The sequence below is a fragment of the Diabrotica virgifera genome, chromosome 2 (genome assembly GCF_917563875.1).
Source record: "Diabrotica virgifera virgifera chromosome 2, PGI_DIABVI_V3a".
NCBI classification, from domain to species: Eukaryota; Metazoa; Arthropoda; class Insecta; order Coleoptera; family Chrysomelidae; genus Diabrotica; species Diabrotica virgifera.
The window spans coordinates 255,225,387-255,245,112 of NC_065444.1; the positions used below are offsets into that span (position 1 = coordinate 255,225,387).

Genomic DNA, 19,726 nt, shown 5'->3' on the forward strand with positions numbered 1-19,726 from the left:
ACGGTAAGAACTAAAACATACATAGGTTACAAAATAATATTGTTCTGAAGCTATTTTCTTGTGGCATTTTTACAATTTTAACTATTTAGAATGGGAAATAAGCCACAATATTATTAAAAAATGATTTTTATTAACGTTTCGACGCCCAAATCGGGTGCCGTTGTCAAAATACAAAATACTATTAACATAAACAAAAATGTTGTTGCTTAGTAAAAAAATTCTTCTAATAATTTATTTAATTTGACTCATTTATATCGGCAATTCAGATACATATAATACATTTTAAAGTAGAAGACTTTAAAATGATATTGCCAATATTTATGAGTTGCGTTAATAAAAATCACTTTAATAATATTGTGGCTTATTTCCCATTCTAAATAGTTAAAACAAAATAATATAAATAATTACAGTAAATATCTCATTCATACATTACATAATACAAAAGAAATACCTATTCATTCAAACGATTAGTTTTACATTCACACTTTTAATTTAATTTTTTGAAGAAATGTCATAATTAGTTTAAAAATTTTAATGTTATCCACACTTAATAGCATATTTAAGTCTAGGGGAGTACTTAAACCTGCTTTCAGCAATTCTTGTAGCAGCCACATACTTGCATTGAGATTTAAGGGACAGTTAAAAAATATATGATTTAGATTAGCTATGCTAGTGCCACAGTCACATCTGTCTGTTGGGAGAACTCCGATTTTATGTAGATGCTTCGGGAAACATCCATGATCTACTTATTGTTGAAGCTTATTATCAAATGTATTTTAGGTAAGTTTTACAGAAAATGGTTTTGATCACTTTGTATAAATATTTTTTTAGCTGGTAATTTTCGGTTTTTGTATTACATTTTGTTATCTTTCTGAATTTTCTTAAAAAGAAATGGTTTGTTTCATTCCAAGGTATAATAATTTAGTGTATTTTAAAGATTGTATTCTAAGCTTTAAAAGAAAACTTTAATAGATCTGTTCAAACTTGAGTAATACCGTCTTAAAATGGTGGTAATTCTAAAAAACTACGAAGATTTCAAAAATTACAATTTTTGAGACGTCATATCATTTGAATTGAGATTTTTTTTGAATGAAACATCCTTTAGTAAGATGCTTCAAAGGTAAGTTGTGCAAAATTGAGAGTTTTGTAAGAAAAATTGTATTAGTTACACATTTTTAAATCATTTTTAAACAGAATTCATGTAAGGCTCACTTTCCGCCCACACCGTACTTATGCCCATACATTTTTTTCTTTCTGTTATAACCATAAGATAGCTTAATTATTCTTAATTAGTTAAAGAATTACATTTAAATAACTCAACCGTGCACTTCGCCGTACGTTAGTTTACAGTGCGCCAATGTTTGTGAGAAGGGTGACTTTAGCGTTATAAATAAAAAATTATAGAAGATACAGATTTAATTTTAGAAAATTCTTTATATAAGGTTTTTTTTGTAAAATTTTTTGAATTTTTCAATGGTAAGTCAGTTTTTTCTAAAATTTATATTTTCGGAGTTATTTAAAAAAACATCTAATTTCGTAGTTCATTTGTTTAATAAAAAATGAAGCACCCACTTCTCGAGTAAAACTTTGTGACATGTTGTTTATTAAACATTTCTTCAAATTATTGATTTTTCCGAAGTGAAAATCTATATGCACTCCCCTATTATTTAAAAATGTAATTTTCAATACACCAATAATTGCGGCTTAATTCTATACAAACATAATATTTAATATGTTTGTGATTCTTTTAAAATAAAAATACGTCTTCTCTTTTCCCTCTATAATTTATATTGAAATATAAACTCAACTACTGACAGGGAAGTGCACTGAAAGTGTCAATCAATTGCAATAAAAGAGACGATGGGAGAAATTTATAACTTGATCGATAAATAATAAAGGCACAGTATAAAATATTTCTGAGCTTAAAGCACCACTTGATTTGCTCCGTTGACTTAATTTTAGTTAATAAACAAAAAAGATGAGAAAAATATTTTATTTACGGGGGATTAAGTATAGTTCATAATAAATGACATATTTCTAAATGAAAAGACATCGCGAGATATTTTTGTTTTGTTTTTTTGTGTGTCGTGACACTCGCCTCCGGATATACATACAAGTTCTTGGATTTTATTCGAGGGCTCATAATCCATGTGGTGAGACCGCTCCCGTCTGAAAAAATTTCTGATTCGGTTTTTTTTGTGGATTCCTATTCAAAAATGTCCTCTTTAAACAAATCTGAAGGGTGCCTAGCGGAATTTTTGGGCAGAAATTATTTAAACAATTTTATCTACTCTATGTCCTATTATGTATAAGTTTTTAGTTTGTGAAAACTGTCATTATAGATAGCAGTGCGTGAATGGTTTAAAGTGTGCGTGAAGTAACAATGTATTTTAACTGGGATTTACTCTTTCGCACACTTTCAATGGGTTTTTTGCCACACCTTTATTCATATAATCAAATATCCTTAATTTTCGCCTTGTCATGGTGATGACAATATGAGCAATGACTTACAACAAAATTTTTGATAGTTTTGTTTAGTTAGGATTTTTAAATGTCAAAGTTCTAAAAATTTTAAAATCTTTGATTTTTACTCAAAACGCCAAACCCAAAGAAATTAAAAAGTATTGATTTATTTTAGCATCTTAACCCTCGTAAGGCGGTGCGGGGTGCAGGTGTACCCCAGACCTCGTTTTTCTCACCTATCTTTTTTAGTAATTTTTTTTTTATTTTTGTCCATTTTTTTATTCGTATTAAATTCAATTCTAAACGTATTCCACCCATTACAGCATTTAAAACTCTTTGCGTTTAGGTGCTTGTTTGGAAAAATGACTGTAGGGTGCAAATCATGAAAATTTCACATCCTGAATTGGACGTTCCTGGTGTTCCACCTGGAGCTAACAGTGCTACGGGACAAGATCGGTGTTACTTAGGTCAGAGAAAAAAACAGATAGTCCCGGCATAACTGTATTGTGTGTAAAAACTTCGTATTGCTTATTCTGTGAAAAATTTCATGTGTTTGTCTTGCAACTATAATAATTTTTTTTTTTTTAAGAAAAAATTAGTACTTTTTTGTAAAAATATGTTTCATACAATAATAAATAAGTCCTAATTATCTTTCAAATTAATTTCCCCGACGTTCAGATATAAAAAAATGGATATACAGATGGGGTGCAAATGCACCCCGCGCCGTTGTTTACGTAAGAATCTAAGCACCGCTGTACGAGGGTTAATATATCAAATTTGTTTAAAATTTATCCCTCTATGGAAATCTGGTTATTTTTAACAAAGTACTTTTGACCCCCGAGAAGGAGTGACATCTACTCCCAGGGTAAAAGGGCAAGTTGGCACCATGTAATTTTTGTTTCTTGGGGTATCCTCTAATCACACCAATTTTCGTGAAAATCAATGGAGGCTCACCGAAATCATAGGTAATAGCTGATTTTTACCTTCAGTGACCGCACTACAGAAAATAAATTGCAATTAAATAATCGAAATGCACGTATTTTGCAAGCTCATAAATTAGTAAGCGATATGTAGTCGGAAAATAATTGATTTTATTCATTTTAAGTACTATTCTCTCTTAAAACAGGAATATGAGGAGGTTTTTTGCGAAGGGGTTGTAGCTCAATAATCGAAAGGCTCGTATTTTATTCGGAGTTTATTCTTAGATTTAGTTATACGCTATACGAATTATATTCGCGATAACATATATTTTAATATTTCTCAAAATTTTTCTCTTGAGTTGAATCAATTAAAGGGTTGTTTGGGGTTAAGAGGATGGGCTCAAAATCGAAACTGTATAACTACGAAAGCTTATAAATGGCTCGTGATTCTGCCGCAAAGATCGATTCAATAACTCTATTTTTAAGCTGAGCTGAGGCTGAGTCATTACCCCTCCCACTAAAGTAATAAATTCCGCCCCATTTATTAAACGAGCTCAAAATTTTTAATTAGCTCTATATGAAAGCTCATAAGCAGCTCGTAAATCAGCGCTATTTGTTTTTAATTACTTTAAGTGGAGGGGAGCAGCTCACCAGGGGTAAATTGGTAAAGGTAAAGGGGTAAATATTCTTTTTTACAATATTCTATAAAATTTCAAAAGCTACAACAAACTACTAAAAACAAACACTTCACACGTTTGTATTATTTTTTTCATCCAGCTGTGTAGTTTAGGGTTGATATTAGAAGCCTCTAGAGAAATAAACAAGGAAATAGCATAAACTTCTTGAAACATTGCTGTTGATGTTGCAAACATAAACCCTTATTCACAACTTCTTAAGTTCTCAAACTAAACCCATCCACGCAAAGAGCCTACAGCTTAAGTGTGAAAAGTGCAAATGGCTGTAGAAAATATACTTTTGAAATTTTGACTTGCAAATACAAAACTTCATTACTCTAACACAAATGTATTACTTAAAATTTCGTGAGGGTACGTCGACTTAAATGAAACGCAAACCCAAACTTTTTAATAAGTTTATTAAACTAGCAGAGAAAATAAACAAATGATGTAACTAAGTTAAAGTTAAGGATGCTAACTTATTATAGGTAATTTTATTAGGATTAAGGTACCGTTGTCAAAATGAATTTGGCTAGTTTGTGGCTATGGTTTTAATAATTCAGAAAAACTTCAGGTTTACCCTATTTAAAATAATTCTTTAGTTATAAGGGAAAAATCCTGAACAAAAATTCTAGTCCTTTTATTCTGTGGGTTGGATCGACGTGCTAGCAAATCGTCATTCGGGCAACGCTTTAAATATGCTAAAAATTTCGATAATCCGCTTCGAAATAATGACATCGAACGTGCAAGGTATCAGAAATAAACAAAAGAAAGTATTATCGAAACTTAAAAAAAAAGGGAAATCGATATCTGTGTACTTACGGAAATGAAGAAAAACGCAAAGGGGTAAAGCTAACGATATACAGATACAGGAGTTTAATAAACAGTAATAAAACCAAACGGGGAGTAACTGTACTCATCCATAATAAATTAGAAAAATATTATGTAAAAAACTTTCAAACAAGCAAATGATCATGTAAAGCTGGCAGATCTTGTGTTGTAGGGGAGTGCATTTAGATTTTCACTTCGGAAAAAATCAAACAAGATAAAACTTTTTGTAATTTCATTAAGAAATGTTTAATAAACAACATATAAAAAAGTTCTACTCGAGAAGTGGGTGCTTCATTTTTTATTAAACAAATGAACAGCGAAGTTAGATGTTTTTTTTAAATAACTCCGAAAATATAATATTTAGAAAAAAAACTGACTTGACCATTGAAAAATTCAGAAAATTTTACAAAAAAAACTTATATAAAGATTTTTCTAAAATTAAATCTCTAGCTTCTGTAATTTTTTATTTATAACGCTAAAGTCACCCTTCTCACACACATTGGCGCACTGTAAACTAGTGTTTGAAGAAGTGCACGGTTGAGTTTTTTTAATGTAATTCTTTAACTAATAGATCAAAAGAAATTTTACAAATTGAACATGAAAGAAGATGAAATAAGCTATCTTATGGTTGTAATAAAAAGAAATAAAATGTATGGACATAAGTACAGTGTGGGCGGAAAGTGAGACTTACATGAATTTTGTTTAAAAATGATTTAAAAATGTGTAACTAATACAATTTTACTTATAAAGCTCTCAAATTTGCACAACTTACCTCTCAATCATCTTACTAAATGATGTTTAATTAAAAAAATCTCAAAAATTTAATTCAAATAATACGCTGTCTCAAAAAATGTAATTTTTGAAAACTTCGTAGTTTTACAGAATTCCCACCAATTTAAGACGGTATTACTCGAATAAATCTAATACAATTTTTTTGATATTTTTTTAAAGCTTAGGATGTAATCTTTAAAAAACATTTAATTATTTTAGTTTAAAAATGAAATAAACAATTTCTTTTTGAGAAAACTAAGAAATATAACAAAAATGTAACACAAAAACCGAAAATTACCAGCTGAAAAAATGTACATACAGAGTGATCAAAACTTTTTTCTGTAAAACTTACCTAAAATATATTTAATATTAAGCTTCAACAATAATAAATGTTCAACTAAACATTTTTTTACCTCTTATACAGTATGTCTGCGTAACTTGGAACCTATTGATAACTTTTTTAATATCAGTTTTACGAAAAAAAGTTATTCTTTATAAAATACTTTGCATCGTATAGAACATAAGATGCAAACATCAAATATCAAATATTGTTAATTTTGTACGAGGTACGTCAAAAAATATGAATTTCACTCAAGAGTAAAGTACCTTTATATTTCACAATATCGAAAATTTTTATAAAGGAAAGTTGCTTGGAATTAAAAACTATGTTCCAATATGTAATTATATCCTTCTAATCGAAAATTTGTTTTTTTTTAAATATTGTTTCAAATTAATTATACCAAACATCATTAAATTTTCACTTATTATTTATGATAACTGATTTATTATTAATTTTATGAAGAAATTTATTCGTCATAAATAGCTGTGCATGGTTTAACACTTAATATGCAGATATAAAATATTATATTTTATCAATATTATACGAGGTATTATGTAAAAAAATTGCATAAAAGTGTAATTGCATATTGACACATCGTTTTTAATTCTGAACCACTTTCCATAATAACAATTTTCAGTATTATGAAAAATATAGGTATTTTACTCCTAACTGAAATTTTTATTTAATGACATATCTTGTACAAAATTGATAAAAATTTATATTTTATGATTGCAAGTTTTAGAATATGCAGAGCTTTTTACTAAGAATAACTTTTTTTATTTATGATCCCATTGCAACAATTTTTTGAATATTGAAGAGATAGATTTTGAATAATTTGTTCTTTCTTTCTAATACATTTTAATTTTTAATATTATTGTGAAAATGATTTGTTTATCTTTTTTTTTAAGAATGAAATTCCATATTTGTTTGATTGGATTCTACTTGTTTTTCATTTAAATATCCGCCATTTTGGATCCGCCATTTTATAGTTTATAATGATAACATTTAAGTTAGGTTTTTGAAAGCTCTCAAAAATAAATATATGTAGAAATAAATACATTTTGTAGAGAAATTATGATTTTACAACTATTTTTTAAGTTATCCGCCATTTTGGATCTGCCATTTTATAATTTAAATTATCAAAATTTTATTCAGGTTTAGCAACCTCTCAAAAATATCCACATATATGTAAACAAACGCGTTTTATAAAAAAAATCGGATTTTACAGCTGCTTTTTAAGGATTTTTAGGAAAAATCCGCTATTTTGAATCCGCCATTTTGAATTTGCAAATTGTAATGTCAGATTCGAGTTCAGCATAATCAAAACTAAAATAAAAACATTTTTTTATCAAAATTAAATGTTGAATTCATCCATATTCTTAACATTATTTATACAAAATAATTGTTATTGTTTAAACAATTAGCGGCGAAATTTGTGAGTAGAACTTTTTACTTTAACATATTTATAAACTAACAAAAAAAGTGTGAAAAATATAACCTTGTTTGATTTTTTCCGAAACATTGTATCTTTTCGTTCTAATTGCACTCCCCTATTGATAATATAATTGTACTTCAACAAATTATAAAGAAAAGCCCAGCCAGAAATTTACCGACTAAGTGTTGGTTGACTTATAGAAAGACACCCTAAGATACAGTACCTTTAAATAGATTATTTTTGAAATAGTGACGAAGGCAGGCCTAAGTAATGCACACATCAACTCTATATCTTCTTCTTAAGTTGCTGTGTCTGCATTCAGACGTTGGCTGTCATCATGTTTACAATTTCCTGAAACCTTGTTCTATCGGCTGCTGCGCGAAATTATTCTTCTACTGTGGAGCCACACCATTGTCTAATATTACGCAGCCATGAAAGTTTCTTTCGACCAATCCATCACTTTCCCTCCACATTTCCTTGTATTATAAAGCGAAGCAGATTCTATTTAGGTCCTCGAATTATATGGCCGAAGTATTCTGTTCTTCTCCGCTTAATAAAACTTATGAGCAGATGTTCTGAAATTATCTTTTGAAGAACATCTTCATTGTAAGGGTACGAAACCCACGATAGATTTTTTTTTGTTCCCTAGTAACTCGAGTAGAGCCATCTAACTAACGCATTATTAAATGTCAAAAGTTGCTTTTGTTTTGTTATAATAAATTAATTTATTTATTATAACAAAAATTTTTAATTTGTTTAAATAAATATTGTTTAAATAATTACAGTCGGAAAAATGAAAGAATACCCATGAACGAACATATAAAACACGCTGTATTTTCCTGTCACCGTGTCACAAAGAAAATAATTGTCCAGTGCAAGCACATGTAACAATAATTATTACATGTACTTGCACTGTACAGCGCGTATATATACAGCGCTATATAAAATACAGCGTGTTTATATGTTCGTTCATGGGTATTCTTTCATTTTTCCTACTGTATACAGCTTTCAAATGAGAATATTTGTGTTTTTAATGTTAAAAGGTAAACTTCTAGTGAATTTATCTAAAAAAGTCTACAACTGGAAAAAATATGTAGTTTTCTTTTCTTACAAATAAATTAATTTTTTATAACAGAACCAAAGCTAGTTTGACATTTAATAATGCGTTAGTTATATGGCTCTTCTCGAGTTACTTGAAAAAAAAAAAAGAATGAAGAAAATTGCTCCATGGGAAGCCGAGAAAATGCATTTTTTTAACGTATACCGATTTTGAACTTTCAGATTACATTTTCTCCAACCTAATTTTTGATTGGAATTTTGCTATTTTTGGCAATTTTCACTCGTAATATCGATAATTGTTATTATAATAATACATGTTATCAGTATTTTAAAGATATTAAAATTGGGGTGGAGAAAGAGGACAAAAATAAAAAGGTGACGGTTTAAAAAGTATGATCTTATTGTTTATATCTTTGCCGTTAATGCCGGTCAACTTTGACCGATTGTATCTCAGGAACCGCTAATCAGAATTAAACGTTCTTTCTTTTATTAAAAGCGTCCTGCCGATTTTTTACCAGACCAATGATTTAATTTAATTTAATATTTGCCGAGATATTCTATTTGTTTATAAGCAAAAAAATTCTTTATAATTTTAAAATATTCCTGAGGCCGCTTAAATAGTCCAATTTCAATTCTGTAAAATACATTAGATAGGTACAGTATCTCTTTATACAAAAATAATAGTAATTTTTATGTATCATAATTATTGTGGTTAATATAGCGACCGTAAATTTTTAACTAACAATTCAATTGTTGCTAAACTGGTTATCTAATTTTCATCGGCTTCTGGAGTTATAACTATATGGAAAGAACTTTTACAATACCAAGTTATTTAAGTACTGATAAACAATTACCTATCTAAAATTTTAGTTGAAAATTAAAGATTTTGTTGGAAAAACCCGCATTTTCTGGGGAAAGTTTTTATCGAAGTAAATCGGGAAAAACACGTCTCTATGCAAAATTTAATTACGTTGAATTTTTATTTAAGTGTTTTTGTTGTAAAGTTAAAATCTTTGGAGTTATAGAGCAAAAATTGAAAAGAACACGATTTTCCGGCATTTTGTTTATAAAAAAAAGTAGAACACTATGTATACCTATATTATTAATATATACACTCATATGATTCGATTCCAGCAATGAAATTGCTGGTAAATAACTTTTCCTTGTATTTTGCTAATTAGCCCAGAGTACTTGTCAGTCATCCAAAGCCTCCCTAAATATTTCAGAGTGCAGATTAAAAAAAGTGGGTGATAAAACAAAACCCTGTCGTACTCCACGTTTTATGAGTAGTTTTCCAGTACGACTGTCTCCAATTTGGATAGAGGCTACTTGATTGTAATATAAGTATTTCAGCAATCTTATATCGTAGTAGTCACCTCTTGCTGCCTGCAGGCAATCGTAAGAGTACCATGTTGTACTCGGTCGAATGCCTTCTCGAAGTCGATGAAACAAACATAAACTTTCTTTCGGAACTCACAACTTTTTTGTAAGAGAACGCGCATACAAAGTGCCTCTTTAGTAGAAAAAGAAAATAAAGATAATTGAATTTTGTATGATAAATGGCTGATTAAAAATGTCTTAAATTATTACCCTTTCTGCAAAACAGCAATAAATAGAAAATAAGGGGACAAAAAGACTGTTTTTATTCTAGGTTTTTCAACCACTTTGGTTGCACTTAGAACCTTCATAATTCGCTTAGAAAATTCCTTACGACATATGTAAACCGTTCACCAAATTTCATTAAAATCGGCCTAATAGATTTTGCATAATTTTTTTGCATTCTAAATTTTTTTAAAAAAGTTTTAATTTTTTAAAATGTTTCTGAACAAAATGTAGACCATTTAGAAGTTTGCTAATTTTTTTAAGTATGAAGAGGTTCTCTACCTATCTAATACACTTTACAGAATTAAAATCGGATTATTTAAGCGGCCTCACCACTGTTTTAAAGTTATAAACAATGTTTTGGCTTATAAACAAATACAGTGAGGACTTTTGAGTTGGAATAAATTCATTTTCTTGAGAAAGGTTGAGAACAACCTTTTTGGACGCCCCAAAAAAGTTGTTACCGATGAAAACATCAAAAAAGCAAACAAAATAATTTTGGATGACCATAAAGTGAAGTTGTTCAAGAAAGCTGATACTGTAAAGATATGAAAGGAACGTGATGGATATATTGTGCATGAATATTTGGGTATGCGAAAGCTCTGTGCAAAGTGGGTGCCGCGAGAGCTCACAATCGATCAAAAACAACAACGAATTGGTGTTTCTGAGAAGTATTTGAAGCTATTTAATCGTAATAAAACCGAATTTTTGCATCGATATATTACAATGGATGAAACGTGGCTCCATCATTTCACACTAGAGTTCATTCGACAGTCTGCTGAGTGGGCAGCACGTGATGAACCGACTCCAAAGCATGGAAAGACGCAACAGTCGGCTGACAAGGTTACGGCATGAGTAATTTGGGATGAGCATGGTATAATATTTATCGGCTATCTTGAAAAGGAAAAAACCATTAATAGCGACTATTACACTGCGTTATTGCACCGTTTAAAGAACGAAATCGTGTAAAAATGGCCCAATTTGAAAAAAATAAAGTGATGTTTCATCAAGACAACGCACCGTGTAAAAAATTAATGAAAATTATGGCAAAATTTCATACAAAGGGCTTCGAATTGCCTCCGCAGCCACCGTATTCACCAGATATGGCTCACGACGACTACTACCTGTTAGCTGGCCTCAATGGAATGCTCGCAGCAAAGAAATTTAGCACCAATGAATAGTTAATAGCCGAAACTGAGGCTTATTTTGAGGCTAAAGACAAATTGTATTATAAAAATGGTATTGAAAAGTTGTATGACCGTCATAATTGTTGTATCACCCTCAAAGGTGATATATATTAAATAATAAAATCAAATTTTATCAAAAACAATTTCTTTCTATGTTAGCCTACGAACTTTTCATCCCGCCTGTATTTTGATTAAAAAAATTTTCATCCCCTAGATGGTGTTGTATTCAGCCCCAGGACAAAAGCGCAGTTCGGCATAGGGTAGAGTTTGAAGAAAAGTGTCAACAGAGCTTAAACACAAATTTTATTAAAATCGATGTTGATTCTCAAAATTCCACAGTTTTACAGTAATTTACCGCTGATGAGTGGTTTCTGAAGCTTTTAACACTCTCATACTCTTGCACTATTTTCGATATTTTCGGTATTGTTGTTCCAGACAACTTATCATATTCTTTGTTTTATAACCTAATTAAGTTGCTTATATTCAAGTAAATTATAAACATAAAGCTGTCATTACTTTACTTGCAGCAAACGTAACCTAGGCAGGTATTAAATATTTAATTAGTCGTCTCTAAATCTAAATTTTCAACACAATATGATCCGTTCTAACTACATAAACTTAATTTCGACTTTTCAAATTAAATTCCTACTATAGCAGCTACGAATAATCTTTTCGCCTTATTATATTCGTTAAATATTTGCTCAGTAAATATCTTCAGCTCCCCGATTTGAGTTTGTATAATTAATATATTATGTAAGAAGAAGATTAAACTTTTGTTAAAAAGTACAAAGTAATTATTCTGAGTACAATAATATTTTCGTAATTATTATGTTACAGGAATTACAAGCATATCATGAATATTTTATTTGCGGATTTCAGCTTGAAAAAGTTTTTTTAAAAGACAGTTTGGAAAAATGAAGTAAATTATTATTTTGAAGTGAAAACTTCTTTAGCGACGTTGTGTACTGTTTGGATTGTGAAAAAGGCAATGAATTTGCGACCGTCATCGGTTCGCCGAAATAAATTCTGTAATATAAACATAATTTCAAAAGTTTGCATCACCTAAAACTATGCTCACAGTCACCTAAAACAGACTAACGGATTTCGCTAATTAGTTTTATTGTTTTATATTTTCTTTGTTATTTACACAGTTGAGCAAAGGTTTACTCAATCTTCTTTTTTGAACTTATAACGGGTGGAAGAAAAGATACGTTTTTCTGATGTTAAGTTAAACAAAGAAAATAGACGGGATTATTCTTTAATATCAGGTGTTTTAACTGAAACAAAACTAAATGAACAAAAAAAAAATAACAGTTAACAAACTTTTAAAAATAGAAAGGCACAGGGCCGCGTTTAGGTCAATTGACGCCCTAGGCAATTCTCTAGTAGCCGCCCATCAAACATGTACCATTTTTGCGAAAAAAATTGCAGATTTTTTTATTTAAATAAGAATACACTAAAAAGGGATTTAGACTACGATGTATGTATAACTATGACAGAAAAAATTGTCATTTCAGATCAATCACATCAAAGACTTCTTTTCAAAAAAAAGACTTTTCAAATAAAAATTTTTTTCTTAACAAAATCGACAAATTATTAACACTTTCTTGCGTCATACTTGATGGGAAATTATTTTTAATTCTTGACATTTTAGAAAATGACCTTTCAGCGGACACGTCGCGTCGGCAACTGGGATCCACGAATAAATGTGCAAATAAATGTCAAAATTAGGGAAAATATCTTTCAATCCAGTTAGAGCAGTTCCTGAAGGTTTTCACCTCCGATTTCGTTGAACCTCCATCGATTTTCATGAAAATTGGTGAGTAGTTAGAGGATGCGTCAAGGATCAAAGGTGACATGATGCCACCCCTTCTCGAGGGTGATTTTTTTTTAATAATACCATAAATCGATAGAGAGTCAAATTCTAAGCAAAATTTGTTATTAATATAAATCAACACTTTGAGTTATTAAAGATCAAAGATTTTATTTTTTCGTAAAAGAATGCATGTTTTAAAGCTGTTTTTCTCGTATAACTCAAAAATTATAAGCTTTTACAAAAAAGTTATTATTACCAAAATTGAAAATAATAAAAAGCTAAATACACTCCTCACTTAAAGAACTAAACTAATGTTAATTCAAAGTGAGTTATGGGTAATTGAATGTATATTTTTTTTCGACGAGTACTCAAATCTAAGTATTTAAGCTTAAATAACGGGAAAACTATGCATATTACAAAATATACCTGCTAAGCACTTGCCAAAGTACTTCGGAGTACGTATCAAATGAGCTCCAGTATAAGTTAATAGCATCACAATCAAGCAAGTTTGATTGTGTGATGAAATCCAGTATAAGTTAATAGCATCACAATCAAGCATGTGATTATGTGATGAATGATGAAAATAAGAGAATCCTTTAGAACTTTTTAGGAAAAAGTAAAAAATAAAACATAAGCCATTTCCACAAAAATTAAAATTAAAAGTAATCCTTAGAATAATTTCTTTATATTAGCATAAGTAATGATTTCAACAATTTTGACCGATTTAGAATACATATTTTTGAAAAAAGGGTATAATTTAAAAAAACCGAATTTTTTAAATTATCGTAATTTTCATTTTCGTTTAATAATAACTCCAAAAACACTCAATATACGTAAACAGTGATATATTTTATGTATAACCGAATTTTAGTTTTTTCTGTATCAAGTATTTTACCTTCTTGCTATTTCTGTAAGGTAAAAATAACCGAGATAGAAACATTTAAAGCTTAAATTTTGCTGCGGGAACCATGTAACCGGGGCCATTTAAGCTTTTATTTTTAAAAAAGTAAGGGGTTTAAAAGATTAAATTCAACGTGGTTTAATATCCAACAAAATTAACTCTTAATGGTTTTTAGGCAAACCTGATATCGTAAAAATTAACGGAGTTATTAAAAAAAAACAATAACTTTTTTGGACACATTTTTAAAAGATAAATTTTGAAAAATATTCTGTGCGTAAATTTTAACGCTATCAACTTGTTCGGGGGCACATTTGATAGATATTTCTAAGTACTTTGACAAATTTTTAATAAGGTTATGTTACAAAATGCTTCATTTTCCCGTTATTTAAGCTTGAATACTTAGATTTGGGTACTCGTCGAAAAAAATATACATTCAATTACCTATATAACTCAATTTTAGTTAACATCGAAATGTTTTTCCAGCAAGGAGTTTATTTCATTTTATATTAGCTTCAATTTTGGTAATAATAACTTTTTTGTAAAATCTTATATTTTGTAAAATATAGTTTTTGAGTTATTTATGAAAAATTGGTTAAAAACATGCATTTTTCTCATGAAAATTAAAATCTTTAATCTTTAATAACTCAAAAAGTTTTGATTTATTTTAATAACTTTATGTAACAAATTTTGCTTAGAATTTGTCTCTCCATCGAATTGTGTGGATATTTTTAATAAAATAATTTTCACCTCCGAGAAGGGGTGGCATCCACCCCCAGGGTAAAAGCGCAAGTTGACAACATGTCACCTTTGTTCCTTGAGATATCCTCTAACCACTCACCAATTTTCATGCAAATCGATGGAGGTTCAACGAAATCGGATGTAATAGCTCATATCCACCTTCAGTGACTGTCGTCTTTATTGTGTATCAGATTTTCAGCGCTTCTTTAATAATTTCTTCATTGCTTAATTTTGGCAAATCTGTTAATAACACGGAAACGTTGATAAATAAGTCGATAAGATTCCAGAGGTCTATTCAGTTCTCTTATCAGAGTGTCGATTATAATATATTGAATGTGTGGATTTTCATCTCATCACTAGCCGAAAAGTTTAGTTCATCATCGACCCCCTCGTCAAATTGAATTTTTCTTTTTATCTTTCTTATTTCTTTATATGTTTTATTTGGGCACATTTTTTCTGGCTTCCTTGCGGTAAAGTAATTTGAAAGAGCTTCATACTCTTTGACAAAACCCAGATCCATAATTTTTATATACAAATATTTTTTGTACAGTATTTTTGCCGCTCTCAGATAATGTGCCGCCCTAGGCAACTGCCTATATTGCCTAATGGATAAAGTGGCCCTGGAAGGCACATAACATTAACAATTCTGGTCGATACCTTAAGAGTTATTTGTCGACCAAGGGAGCGGTATGCACAGCGCAACATAAGAGAGACGAGATTGTTTAATGGAGGCTCTGTGACGTTTGGGGTGGAATTTCCTTGAGAGTAAGTAGGGATTTATTGTCTACATGGAGGCTCTTTAAATAGCGAGAAATTTTCTTTCATTGCACATATTTTCTTTCTTTCAACGCTCTGTTCCTTCCGCACTAGATATAGGAAATAATTTCATTTTAGTGGTATGATAAGACATAGCCTCCTCACGTACAGTTGAGTCCACGAGTCTTTATCCGTGCGTCATCATTTAAACCATACGAAATAAGTCGATAAGTCGGAAATTGAAATTTACTAAACGCAACAGCGATAGTGATAGTAAGTAGCTACTGCTCCTACTACGAGTTAAAATTTGAGTTATCAAATATGTGTTTTATCTCGCCAGGTATTAATGATGCACGGGTAAAGACTCGTGGACTCAACTGTATCGCATGTCGTCAGTTAAAATACTTATTAAAGAGTGAAGCCGTCTGGTTTATTTGTTATTAAAGATATCTGAAAAACTAAAATATAAAATGTTCACAAAATCTGTATGACACTAAAACATAATTTTGATTTAAAATCGTCAAAGTTAATTTAAATTTGGAAATCTCTCCGAAAAATATTAATTTTTGGCGGATTATTTGATTTATACCGTTCTAATTTAGTTTGTTTAGTTTTGTTAAACTTTTCCTTATTTAGTTTACATTTTGAAAGTGTTCATAAGTTAAACGTTACTTGAAAACTCCTCTATGGAGTCATCTAGTGGAGGCGAACCGCCTGATATTGAGAATTCGATGGATAGTAGCTGTGATTTACAAGATTTAAATGGATTTCTACCCAACCAGCCTCAAAATAAGATAAGTAGTAGTATTAATCTTAACAATATTAATGAAAAACAAAATACTTTAGTAAACTCAGATCAACCAGAAAAAACCAGGCCTGTTTATTTATACGAAAAAATTGATTTAGGACCTTTTTACATTTTCATTGAAAACTCCAGTTTAAATTTTACAGGAAAATTAAACGCTGTTAAACTAGGCGAGATCCTATTTACGTTACATCCAGAAATTGACAATTATATAAAAAAAATTGACTCAATCGGACGCAACCGAGTTAGGGTCTCATTTAAAAATTATAGTAGCGCAAATGCTTTAGTTACTTCCAAATTCCTTATTCAAAAAAATCTGACCGCATACATTCCAAAATTTCAATTGTTTAAACTAGGTGTAGTAAGGGATATAGATTCAGATATATCGGAAGAATATCTTAAAAATAGAATAAAGGAATTTGATCACCATTGCAAATTCTCGGTTGAGTATGTGAAACGAATAACAAGAAAAATAGTAGCAGATGACAAAGTAATATTTAATCCAACAAAATCAGTTATTGTGTCTTTTAAATGCCAGAATATACCAAAGTATGTAGTAATTAATCATGTCTTACACACTGTTGAAAAATACCAGCAAAAGGTAATTATCTGTTACCACTGCTATAGGTATGGGCACATGAGTAAGCAGTGTAAAAGTAATCCTCGCTGTTTTAAGTGTCATGAATCTCACCTTTCCGATTCTTGTCCTTTATCATCGTTTAACAAAAAATGTCTATCCTGTGAAGGTGAACACTTCACTAATGAATGGGAGATATGCCCAGAATTTGATCGCCAAAAGAAAATAAAACATTATATGTCTGAAAACAGCTTATCTTTTAAGGAAACAATTAAACTCTTTCCTAAGATAACTTATGCATCTATAGCAGCCAATAATTCCTCAATAAATTCTCATCAAACTCCAAATATGAATGCACCATCCTCTTCATATTCCTTTACTCAATTGTCCACGTCTCAAACATCTTCCAATCAGTTCGCTCTACCTTCAGTTTCAAATAGATATACAATAATAAAACCACCAAAATACAAACGACCTATCTCTTCCTCACCAGACCAAGTAACAATGGAACATCAAAAAATAATAAAGTTAAACCCCATGTCCAACAGACCTGGTGGTATTATCACCTCTTCTTCGTATCAATCTACATTTAATCCAGAACAAGGATCTAAAATACATGAACCATCAAAAGAATTAACAGAATTAATATCAAATATAGTTACAAGTATTATCTCTAATATAAATCACAAAAATTTTGAAATTCCAGAAAAATCAGTTCTAGTAAATTCAATTCAATCAGTTTTAAGTTCTCTCTTATATAATAATGAATAGATTGGTAATTTGTCAATGGAATTGTAGATCGGCTAACTCTAATAGAGAAAACCTTATCCACCTATTAGAAGACCAGAAAGTTGATATCGCATTATTATCAGAAACTAGATTTAAACCAGAAAAGTATTATAACTTTCACGGGTACAATATTGTCAGAGACGACCGCTTTTCAGTAACTGTTGGCGGTGGCTCAGCAATTTTAATAAATTCAAACCTATATTACGAGGAAGTCACCATGAAAGTAGATTTAATAAACGTCAATAAAGTAGCAATAAAAATAAAGTTTAAGTCATATACTGTCACATTTATATCTATGTATGTTCCCCCAGGAACCAAGTTATTGTTACAACAATGGAACAATTTCATAACATCTATAGAAAGACCATTTATAATAGGAGGTGACCTTAATGCTCACCACATTGCCTGGGGCCTAGACAACCAAACAGATATGAAAGGTAAAATCTTGATGGACTGTATAGACGATAATAATTTAATATTAAAAAATGATGGCTCTCCTACTTTCTTTAGGAACTTCTCGAAATCGGCAATAGACCTGACCATTTGTACTCCTGACTTAAACCACCTGATCACTTGGAAAACACTTCAAGACCTATTTGGTTCAGACCATACACCTATAAGAGTAGAGTTAGAGGATCAACCAACTCATACATATAATCCATATTCACAAAAGTGGAATTTAAAGAATGCCGACTGGAAATTATATGAACAGTATTCGGAAGATGTATTCTCTCAATTTAAAGATATAAATTCTTATGAACAAATTTTGCACAATATAAATACAACTGCATCCTACTGCATCCCCAAATTTAAAATAAAAAAACCGACTTCCAGAGGAAAATACTGGTGGGATTTAGAATGTGAAGAAGCAGTCAGAAGAAGACAGGAAAGTTTTTGTATATTCAAAGAAAATCCAAACCATGAAAACCTACTTAAGTATAAAAAAGATGATGCACATGTCAAGAAGATCACTAAACAAACTAAAAGAAATAGCTGGAGAGATTATGTCGGATCCCTAAATAGGTCAGTCCCTATTAAAGATGTATGGTCAAAAGTTAACCGAATAAAAAATAGAAAAACAAAGAACAAAGTCCCTGTTATTCTGTCGGAAGCTTCGTGGATAGAAGAGTTCCATCAAAATATCACACCGCCGTCTGCAGAATTAGTAATTCCTGATTTACAACTAAATGCTCTGTACGACTATTCAGAACCAATCCGTTTCCTAGTCAAACCATTTTCTGCCACTGAACTAAACTTTGCGTTGAAGAAAAACTCAAATTCAGCACCAGGTGCCGATAATATCCATTACTCGATGCTATCAAATCTTTCAAGAATTGGTAAGGCTGCACTACTAAATATATATAATGAAATTTGGATGCGCCGCATAAAGATTCCTGACGATTGGCACGTTTACACTATTATCCCGGTTTTAAAACCAGGAAAATCATCAAAGAATTGGGATTCTTACCGTCCAATCGGTCTGGCTTCCTGTATACTAAAAACATATGAGAGACTTATTAAAAACCGTCTGGAATTTTGGCTAGAAAAGAACGACCTATTACCAAGAAGTCAGTTTGGTTTTAGAAAAGGTAAATCCACACAAGATAGCCTCTGCCACTTTTTAATAGACATTTATAGTTCCTTTACTTATAAGAAAGCAGTTAGTGCTTTGTTCTTAGATATAAAAGGGGCTTACGACAACGTTAATCTTCACATACTATACGCGAAAATGTTGGAAATAGGAATACCCGAGATAGTAACATGGAACATCATTAACCTATACATTAATCGAGCAGTTCACGTTAGATTAAATGGAGATCAATCTAACTCCCGATACACATCTTTGGGACTACCTCAGGGTAGCATCCTAAGTCCTATATTATATATACTGTATACTGCTGACTTAGAAACTAAACTTCCTCAACACATAAAAATCCTACAGTACGCTGATGATGTTGCGATATATGCAGAAAATAAGTCAATAGATAGATGTAATAACTACCTTAAATCGACATTGAATATTATAAAAAAATGGGCTACCGATAATAACTTAACAATATCA

General features: G+C 30.4%; 1 protein-coding gene across 3 annotated transcripts in view; it reads right to left on the reverse strand.

Moving 5' to 3' along the window:
• Window positions 1-19,726, reverse strand: part of LOC126880558 (apyrase) — a 220,701-nt gene that overhangs the window by 8,024 nt on the left and 192,951 nt on the right. Inside the window, exon 9 of one of the 3 annotated variants that reach the window (XM_050644495.1) lies at window positions 15,491-15,603. The exons of the other annotated variants lie outside the window; for them this stretch is intronic. Coding sequence (XP_050500452.1) covers window positions 15,515-15,603 — 89 coding nt within the window. The 3' untranslated portion in view covers window positions 15,491-15,514. Of the gene's footprint in view, window positions 1-15,490; window positions 15,604-19,726 lie in introns of those variants that run through there. 3 annotated transcript variants of the gene reach the window in all.